The following is a 10,477-nucleotide window of genomic DNA, read 5'->3' as shown; positions in this document are numbered from 1 at the left end:
TGATGTTCATCTATATGTCTGACAATATTGTTCTTTATTATAGTTTCAACCAGTTTGCCCAATACTGAAGTCAGGCTTACAGGCCTGTAATTGACAGGATCTCCTCTGGAGCCCTTTTTAAAAATTGGCATCACATTAGCTATCCTCCAGCCATCTGGTACGGAAGTTGATTTAAATGATAGGTTACAGACTACAGTTAGTAGTTCTGCAGTTTCCCATTTGAGTTCCTTCAGAACTCTTGGGTAAATAGCAATAATAAACTGATTTATTTGGAAGTAGTAATTGCTGACCTGATGAAATTTTGACATCTATAATGCTTGGTATAAAGAGACACTAAGTGATTGTTAATGGCCCGAAAATGGCAACAGAAAAAGAATTGTATTGGAAGTTCAGTCTTTTCAATGCAAATAAGACTATAAGGGCATAAACAGTATTGCTCTGAGAGCCAACTGGCAATATGTACTCTACAAAATCACCTTAATGTAGAAACCTGCTAGTGGATGATCAAAATTTGGTAGGAAAAACTATAGACTTTTTTAAACGGGTATTTTTCAGTTTTCAATTCCTGCTATAGAAGTAATGACTTCTGTCATTTTGTTCTTTAACCTCCACTTTTAAGTCAGTCTTTAGCGCTTAAGCAAATTCAAGTGATAACTCCATTGACTATAATACCCCTTAACGTGACACACGTTCTTTTCCCAGTCATGTATTATCACTTGTGTTGCTGTAATCAAAGCATTTAACCCAATATGTCCTCCTTGTGTTTTTGCTCTACTCCCAACCCAGATTTTTATCAACTAGGACTAGCAGAGAAGATGTACTATTTTTAAGGTGATGGGATTCTTATAAGACAGAGAGAGATATATTGCAAAGTGAAGTTTTAGGATTCTGATGTTTGAAACACTTGAGCTTCTGCCTGATATTCTTACTGGTTGGCATAGAAACAATTTCATCATCACAACAATTAAAATCTTTTAACTTGATAGTTAACAGTCTACCTATTTAAAGCAGTTATATCAATTAACTTTTTGTAAAAGTAAAATAATTTAGATTGATGTCCTTTTTTCTGCACAGCTTTTGAAAAAGCTAAATTAAAGAGAGAGAAGGCACATGCTATAGAAGCCAAGAAAAAAGAGAGAGAAGATAAGGAGAAAAAGAGAGAGGAGCTGAAGAAGATTGTGGAAGAAGAAAGGATGAAGAAGAAAGAAGAGAAAGAGAGACTCAAGATAGAAAAAGAAAAGGTAATAAAATTGCAGTATATGTACGTCTGATGATGGGATGCACCCTCATCCCACGGAAAGAAAGGTTGAGTGTTTGTGCACTCAGGCAGTGCCAGTTACACATACCTGCAGAACATGCTTCATCTGCAGAAGAGAGGCATAAAAAAGGAGAAGCTCACAGCTAGGCAGGCAGGAGGGGAGGTGGCTAGGGCTTACCAGTGAGCTTCAGTAGCAAGGGGAGCCCACCTCAGGGTAGTGGCTAGCCACTTTTCCAAATGTATGTTTGGGGGTGGATGGACTTTGCAAGCCTGATGTGGGCAAGAGGCCCTGTAAGGCTGCTGTCAGCCAACAACCTGGGTAACGTCATCATGGACTAGAGCAGGGATCTCAAACACACGGTTAACACAAGTTATTTTCTGCGGCCCGCAAGCTCCTCACAGCCGCCGAAACCCCCTCCCGCCCCCGCCATCCCTCAGTGTTTACCTAGAGCGGCTCTGCCCTGCCTGCCCTGCCCCCGCGCTGCTCTGGGAAGCAGAAAGAACGTGGGGGAAGAGAGGCACAGGGGCGTCTGTTGAAGTTGCTTCAGGCATCACCCCCAGCAGCTCCCATTGGCCATGGTTCCGCTGCACCCGACACCCCGACCTGAACCCGCTGCTGCATCCCACACCCCTCCTGTGCCCCTGTCCCCTTCTCTGAACCGCCTGCTGCACCCTGACTCCCTGCCTTGAGCCCCCTGCTGCACTCCCCACCCCTCCTGCACCCCAACCCACTACGATGCCCCCTGTCACACCCCTCATCCCTCCTGCACCCAACTCCCTACCCTGAGCCCCTGCCACATCCGAAACCCCTCCTGCACCCCTGGCGGGGCCTCATGGAAGGGGTGGAGTGGGGGCAGGGCTGAGGGTAGCAAGGGGGAGGTGTACATTGGCCCGAGGGCTGCATTACTGACTAGTCCTCATGTGGCCCTCATGGTCATTTGAGTTTGAGACCCCTGGACTAGAGCAGGAATTCTCATAACAAATTTTTTTTTGGTGGTTTCAGGGTGCAGCCACCAGCTCTCACTGATGGCCGCACTGACACTTTTTTCCTAAAATACTTAATTAACTTTAGGAAAAGCAATTAAATAGGCTGAGATTTACATTCAAATCATTGTAATTTATATTTGTAGGATTTTTTGGCAGACTCCATAACAAAAATAATGCGGTCTCCCCCTTTAGCCCCACCCCACCCTGGTCCAGGGCTTAATGGGTCCTGGGGCTTACTGTGAAAAGTAATATTTGTTAATGTCACAGTACACTTAGTAGCTTTATCATACAGAATGAAAACATATAGTGTTCTGTCTTTATTGTTCTACCAAAAATATTTAGAATCATAGCAATGTAGAGCTGAAAGGGACCTCAAGAAGTCAAGCCCAGCCTCCTGCACTGTGGTAGGACCAGTAAACCACCTAGAACGTCCCTGACAGGTGTTTTGTCCAACTTATTTTTAAATGCTTCCAATGATGTGGACTCCACAACCTTCCTTAGAAGCTTATTCCAGAACTTAACTACCCTTATAGATAGACAGACAGATATTAGGAAAAAAAAATTCTAACTTAAATCTCCCTTGCTGCAGATTAAGCCCATTACTTCTTCTCTTACATTCATTGGATATGGAGAATAATTGATTATGGTGCCCTTTATTATAGCCCTTAACATATTGGGAGACTGTTATCAGGTCACCCCTTAGTCGTCTTTTCTCAAGAGTAAACATGCCTAGTTGTTGTTTGTTTGTTTTTTTTTTTTCCCCCCAACCTTTCTTCGTACATCAGGCTTTCTAAACCTTTTATCATTTTTGTTTTTCTCCTCTGGACTCTTTCCAATTTGTCCATCCTTCCTAAATTGTAGTGTCCAGAATTGGATGCAGTACTCTAGCTGGGCCCTCACCAGTGCTGAGTAGAGTGGGACAATTACCTCCTGTTTCTTACATACAACATTCCTGTTAATCCCCCCAGAATTATATTAGCCTTTTTTTTACAGCAACCTCACATTGACTTGTATTCAGTTTGTGGTTCATTGTACCCCCCTTTCTCCCCTGGTTCTCTTCAGCAGTGCTACTATCTAGCCAGTTATTCCTCATTTTGTAGTTCTGCATTTGATTCCCCCCCACAGACACTTCCTAAGCGTTGAAATTCAATAAAGACAAGTGCAAATCACATCTTATTGAATTCAGATCAATTCTCCAGTATGTCAAGGTCATTATGAATTTTAAACCTGTCCTTCAAAGTGCTTGTAATCCCTCCCAGTTTGGTGTCATCTACAGATTTTATAAGCATGCTCTCTACTCCGTTATCCAAGTCATTATTGAATAGTATCATTGTTACCTTTTTGGAGTATAATTTTACCAAGTAATTATTTTGCATACTTTAATTGAAATAGAATTACAGATTTTTATGCTGTAGCAGAGTATAGTAATAAAATACAACTGGTTTCATATCTAATTCTGAAGGTTTCAATTTCAGGAAAGAGAGAAATTACGTGAAGAAAAACGAAAGTATCTGGAATACCTAAAACAGTGGAGTAAACCTAGAGAAGACATGGAATGTGATGATCTTAAGGTATAAGTGCTGGATAACTTTGGAGTAGTACATGCTTGTGCTTTGCAAATTTCTCCGTGGAGCTCCGCTAAGGCACCCCTGTCCTGATCTGAAGCAGCTTGTCTATTGAAATATGGAGCTTCTTGAACAGAAGCTGTCAATCGTGCCTAACTGTTTGACTTTGTAATATGAGTACATGAGGTTGGAGGCATGAACTATTTCCTCCCCCTCCCCCCTTAAAGATTTGAATCAGGTCTTCAGATGCGAAAGGCTAGTGCAGTAACCTTTTGGAACAATTCTCACAGCCACTTTTATTTTTCTGAAAATTGAATCTTGACAAACTTGTCTGGCCATTTTGTCAAGACTGGGTACAACAATTTGGTAGGAGTTATTGCCATTTTTAACAGTTTACCAAAGATAGGTGCTAAGATGTTAAAGTGCACTTGCTGTGTTCAGGATACTTTTGGGAATGGACAAATTGAATCTTATGAGTGCTTTTGAGGTTGTGCTTTTCTTGCCTACCACTTATTATGGGTCTCTGGATTTTGCATGATGACTTTCTCTTCAGTTGGAAATGAACACTGCTTAATGGAGTTTATTGGCCAGAGTGACTTAGTGGATCATTACTAGATCTATCTGCTGAGATTGTTCAACCACTGAGATGTTTTGAGGCACTGCTCTGCTTGGGAAAATGAGACATTTGCTTAAGTCTGAAATCTATCCTCATATACTAAATCCATGCACTTTTCAAAAGCGTTAATGTAACTATAGGCCTTTGGAATGAAGGATCCCTTCAATTTCATAAGATTGGGTTGTGAACAGTCCAACAGCGGGGCTTCATTAAACAACTGGCAACTACAGAAGAGCACTGAGAAGCACTTCTAAAATTACCCTTAGTGAATTAACACACATGCAGGTAATGTGAGTTGTAGTGCTCCGTTAAAATTTGACCCAGAGTTGCTTCTGGCTCTTTGTATCATGTATTTCTGGGTCATGGTTCCAGTGGAGAACATTCTCTACCAAACTCCAGGAAGAAATACAACTTATTTGACTCATGATTCCAACCATCCAACTTCTGTTAGCCCGCCTTTGTGGTTTTTCTCCCATTCTATTTTGTCATTCCTTTTTGAAGGTGAAAAGGAGGAGCAGCACTCTCTTATAGAACTTTTTGGTTGAGATATTTGTGGTGATACGTTGCGTACTATTAGTGCTTACTAAATTGGATGATGTATGAAACCTAGAGGGAAAAAAACAGAATTCCTACCTCAAGGAACTAACATTCTGAATTAGAGACAGTACAAGTAAAAATACACCGCACATCAGATTACCAGAATGTGATGGATTGGATCACAGAAACCCCCTTGGGGCTGCCAACTGATGTGCCAAGACTACTTCTGCCCCTGCCTTCCCTGCCAGCTTGAGACTCCAGAACCCTGCCTGGTTGTGCCAGACACGCTTGCTGGCTACAAACACAGGCCCAGGCCTGAACCACATCTCCGAACAGCTGCAGACTTAACTGAAGGTAGCTTAAGAAGTGTTCCTGTCTCCAGCACTCAGATGCCCAGCTCTCAATGGGGTCCAGACCCCAAATAAATCCATTTTACCCTGTATAAAGCTTATACAGGATAAACTCATAAATTGTTCACCCTCTATAACACTGATAGAGAGATGCACAGCTGTTCCCCCTCCTCCCCCTCCCCCCATATTAATATACACTTTGGGTTAATTAAAAAGTAAAGAGTGATTTTATTAAATGCAAAAAGTAGGATTTAAGTGGTTCCAAGTACGCAAAAGAATAAATGGACACAAATCTGACATCAGGAATCAAAACATTCAAAAACCAGTAGGAGAACACTTCAACCTCTCTGGTTACTCAGTAATAGATTTAAAGGTGGCAATTTTGCAACAGAAAAGCTTCAAAAACAGACTGAAAAATTGCTCAACTTGAATTAATATGCAAAGTAGATACCATTAATTTGGGCTTGAATAAAGACTGGGAGTGGCTGGGTCATTACACAAATTGAATCTATTTCCCCATGTTAAGTGTCCTTACACCTTTTTGTCAACTGTCTGAAATGGGCCATCTTGATTTATCACTACAAAAGCTTTTTTTTTTTTTTTCTTCTCCTGCTGATAATAGCTCATCTTAATTAATTAGCCTCTTAGAGTTGGTATGGCAACTTCCACCTTTTCATGTTCTCTATATGTATAAATATCTTCTTACTATATGTTCCATTCTATGCATCTGATGAAGTGGGCTGTAGCCCATGAAAGCTTATGCTCAAATAAATGTGTTAGTCTCTAAGATGCCACAAGTACTCCTGTTCTTAGAACAAAGTAAATTACCAAACAAAATAAAAAACGCAAGTCTGTGCCTAATACAGTGAGAAAGTAATTACAGATGAAATCTCACCCTCAGATGTTTCAATAAGCTTCTATCACAGACTGGATGCCTTCCTAGTCTGGGCACAATTCTTTCCCCTGGTACTGCCCTTGTTCCAGCTCAGGGTGGTAGCTAGGGGACTTTTCATGACTGCAGCTTCCTTTGTTCTGTTCCATTCCACCTCTTTATATAGCTTTGACACAAGGCGAGAATCTTTTGTGTCTCTGCCCTGCCTCCCCCTTCCCCAAATGGAAAAGCACCAGGCTTAAGATGGATTTCAGTACCAGGTGACATACTCACATGTCCTGTGAGACCTCAAGCCTTTGTTCCTCCCAGCCTGACTCACAGGAGGGCCTGCAAGCAAGCAGAGCCATCCACAGTCAGTTGTCCTGGTTAATGGGAGCCATCAAGATTTTAAACCTCCATTAATGGCCCACAGTTTGCATAATTACAATAGGCCCTCAGAGTTATTTTATATTTCTAGTTTCAGATACAAGAATGTTACATACATACAAATAGGATGATCACACTCAGTAGATTACAAACTTTGTAATGCTGTCTTACAAGAGACTTTTTGCATGAAGCATATTCTAGTTACATTATATTCATGCTTATTAGCATATTTTCTTAAAATCATATAGAATGCAACATCACACAGAAGATTTAGTCTGAGTGATTAATTTATCTTTACATGCACTTCCTTTATAATGCTTAATCTTGATGTGGGGCAGGAGGGCTGAATGAAAAGAGAATACTCAGAAGCACAGGGAGATTGTCCCAAATACAGGCAAAAGCAGGAAAGAGGCTTCAAAGATGAGGGGAGGAAGATAGAAGAGGATATTAAGTAAGGATGTGAACGAAGTGTATAAGCATAGAAGGAGAGAGGTATAGTGGAAATGAGAGCTGAGAATGCACCAAGGTATGGAGTTGTGCAGGGATCTGAAGGTGAGAATGAAAAATTTTGAGCTGCATATGAAAGGAGGGAGGAAGCCAGAGGAGGAGAATGGTGTGATCAGATCAGCAAGAGGAAGTTATCAGCAGTGTTTTGCATATACTTGAAAAGACAAAATGAGATGTGGGGAGAAAGAGAACAGGAGTTGCTTAACTGAGGTAAAAGATGACCCTGTCATGGTTAAAGATGGATTAACAGATCTGTCAGTGGTGTCTCTAGTCACATTCTACCACATCAAGACTTATTTTAGAGAAAAGATAGTGGTCTACATCTGAAATATCTGTGAACTCAGGCTTACAGGTTGGGTCCTAGTTCTGCTTGGCTGCTGTGTATTTTCTTTGGCATAGAACAGCTAAAATGCTGACTCTCTCTCTTATCCATCTGTGAATGACTTTTATGTACCTGTCCTTAGATTCCACCCTTCCTAAAGAATCTGAACCTCACTCAGAAATATGATGAGCTACTTTAAGCATGAACATAACCATCCATCAATTTTTTGAGCTTTGTTTCTGGATTCCCAGTATCCTGGAGAGGAGCCATTCTTCATTAATTTTTTACTCTGACTACCTACCTAGAAACAAATCTTGCATATTTTTGCAAATGTCTCTACTTAAAACCATAAATCAAAAGTCAGATGCGATCATTGTGAAAGGTTGGTTATATCTCTCTTTATGTGGTCAAGGTCAAGCCAATCTAAAACACCTCCAGCCATATGTCCTCATTGGCAAAACAATTGCAGTAGAACACCAGAGTTACGAATTGACCAGTCAACCACACACCCCATTTGGAGCCAGAAGTACACCATCAGGCAGCAGCAGAGAGACACATCCCCCAAAAAAGAAAGAAAAGAAGGGGGAAAAAAGCAAATAGTACACTACTGTTAAACAAAGACTACTTAAAAATGGTGAAGGGGAACAGCATTTTTCTTCTGCATAGTAAAATTTCAAAGCTGTATTAAGTCACTCTTCGGTTGTAAACTTTTGAAAGAACAATCGTAACGTTTTGTTCAGAGTTACGAAACCTGGGGAATGGAAGTTATTCCTAACTCTGAGGTTCCACCGTATGACAAATGTTAGGCACATACTAATTCACTATACCAGCCCTGGCCATTCTGATTTGGAATTCTTGTCATATTTTTTGAAAATCTTGCTGAATAGTCTGAGAGCATTTTTTATTTAATTTAATTTATTTATTTCGCTGACATGGACAATTCTGCAGATTGAGATCCTATAAAATCTGTGAGGAGGAAATGGTTTGAAGGGGAGAAACTGGCAATTGGAGTTCTTGGAATAATTAATTCTGATCCACACCCTAGTTTAGAACAAGAGACTAAAATACACTTAGATTCGTTAGGTTAGCTAAATTATACATTTAAGGATTTACCTTTGAGCTTATATGGAATTGAAAGTTTGATTGCACTATAGCTTTAATAACAATCCTACTGCAAGATCTTGCAGTATTATTAATAATAGCTCTGTAAGGTGTATAAAGGATTTACTGATGCCAAATTTTTACCACGCACCTTCACGGTAACAAACTTTGTCTGTCTGTTAAGTACTTGTGTATTCTGCTGAAATGCAATGAAGTATTGGGTTGTTTCCTTTGTGTTGCAGGAACTTCCAGTTCCAACTCCAGTGAAGACGAGACTGCCACCTGAGATATTTGGTGATGCTCTGATGGTCTTAGAATTCCTTCATGCATTTGGGGAACTTTTTGATCTTCAAGATGAGTTTCCAGAAGGACTTACTCTAGGCAAGTTATCATTTGGTGATGTGCTTTCATTTACATTGTTCTCCCATATATCTCGTGTGTACATTTATGATAGTTGCAGAATTTGTTTACATTAAAATGAACTCTTGAACTACTTTCCAGTTTAGCTTTTCTCAATCAGCTTGTGGTGGGAGTTCTGAAATTTACATGACTTCTAATACAGTAAGGTTTAATCTGCTGTTTTACAAATATCTTTTTCTTGAATTTCTGAGACTCACACTTTAATATTAATGTGTTAACAAATGGGCATTGTTTGTCAACACTTCCTTTTTCCAGCAACCCCTAAAAATATTTTCCTCTAACACATTAATTTGTTGTACACCTACTTGTCTATTACCTATGGAAAAATGTTTAATTCTTCACTTCATATTTGCTCTTACAGCACTGTGACAAAAGTGACACCTCTTACATTTTATTCACAGAAGTGTTAGAAGAAGCTCTTGCAGGAAATGACAGTGAAGGCCCACTATGTGAATTGCTCTTTTTCTTCCTGACTGCCATTTTCCAGGCAATGGCAGAAGAGGAAGAGGAAGTGGCCAAAGATCAAATAGCTGATGCTGAGACCAAAGGTTAGACCTTAACTTTACTATTGAAAACTGAAATTCCAGTGTAATTAACTTTAAAACTAAACTGCGTAAACTTTGTTTATATTAGCATTCTTTATTTTATGTATGGCAAGATAGAAACGTGGGGGGTTTTTTTGGTTTGTTTTTTAATGCAGCTATAGCTGCAAACGGAGGGGAGGGGGCAGAAGAGAGGAGGAAAAAGTTCCTTAAAAAAAGGAAGCTTTTCACATTGTTATACCCAGCAAAGCACACTAGGCATTTAGCAGTTTGTATATGTGTTGAAAACTTCAATGTTTCCCTCTGTCCCCTTCTTTTCTCGCTCTTTCAGCAATGCTAGCTATTTCTCCTGCAGTTTGGAAGAATAGACAGGCTCCTGAGCCATCATGCTAGCCTTCATCTGTAGATGCAAATTGTCCTTGACTCAAGCCTGATACCCCCCTACCCCCCTTAAAATTAGAGACCCAAATAATATTATCTAACTGGAAATTCAGTACTCACTTCCTTTGAAAGCAAGTACTAACTATGTATGCACACTCCTGGATATCAGGGGGCCACCATTTCCTTAAATTAGGAGGACACTTCATAGATTGATTTAGCTACCTTTGCCTCTGGGCTCAATTCTTAGATTGCAGGAGCAATCTTTTGAGAGGCATGAAAATTTATCTTGTAACTCCTAACATCAAAAAGAAGTTCTTATTTTAAGCTGTCAACAAGTCCAATATACAGGTCTTTGTCTCTAATAGTTTCAGTTTTGAGTTTTCATGCACTGGAACAATGCTGTAGTATCTGGGTTGGGAACACTATGAGCCTGTTCCTGGAATGCTCTCTGCCCACAGAACACTCCCTGAAGTCACAGAGAGGGCTTGCAGAATCTGGCCAGGCATCAGAATGTTAAAATCTAATCAGACTGCTTTAATCTTTCTTTCTACCACAGTGTTAATTTAAACATCTATGTTTTGATGGGGATTGGAAAGAAGTAGAATTGGACATAGACTGACCATATTCCTTTAA

General features: G+C 40.1%; 1 protein-coding gene across 5 annotated transcripts in view; it reads left to right on the top strand.

Moving 5' to 3' along the window:
• BAZ1A (bromodomain adjacent to zinc finger domain 1A) overlaps positions 1 to 10,477 on the top strand; it is a 127,669-nt gene that overhangs the window by 73,534 nt on the left and 43,658 nt on the right. For all 5 annotated transcript variants that reach the window (XM_032762846.2, XM_032762847.2, XM_075065508.1 and 2 more), the window contains 4 exons: positions 1,075 to 1,241; positions 3,721 to 3,816; positions 8,744 to 8,882; positions 9,323 to 9,469. In XM_032762846.2, the coding sequence (XP_032618737.1) occupies positions 1,075 to 1,241; positions 3,721 to 3,816; positions 8,744 to 8,882; positions 9,323 to 9,469 (549 nt within the window). The remainder of the gene's footprint in view (positions 1 to 1,074; positions 1,242 to 3,720; positions 3,817 to 8,743; positions 8,883 to 9,322; positions 9,470 to 10,477) is intronic.

Source organism: Chelonoidis abingdonii, chromosome 4 (assembly GCF_003597395.2).
Source record: "Chelonoidis abingdonii isolate Lonesome George chromosome 4, CheloAbing_2.0, whole genome shotgun sequence".
Taxonomy (NCBI): domain Eukaryota; kingdom Metazoa; phylum Chordata; order Testudines; family Testudinidae; genus Chelonoidis; species Chelonoidis abingdonii.
This window is presented reverse-complemented; position numbering and strand designations above follow the sequence as displayed.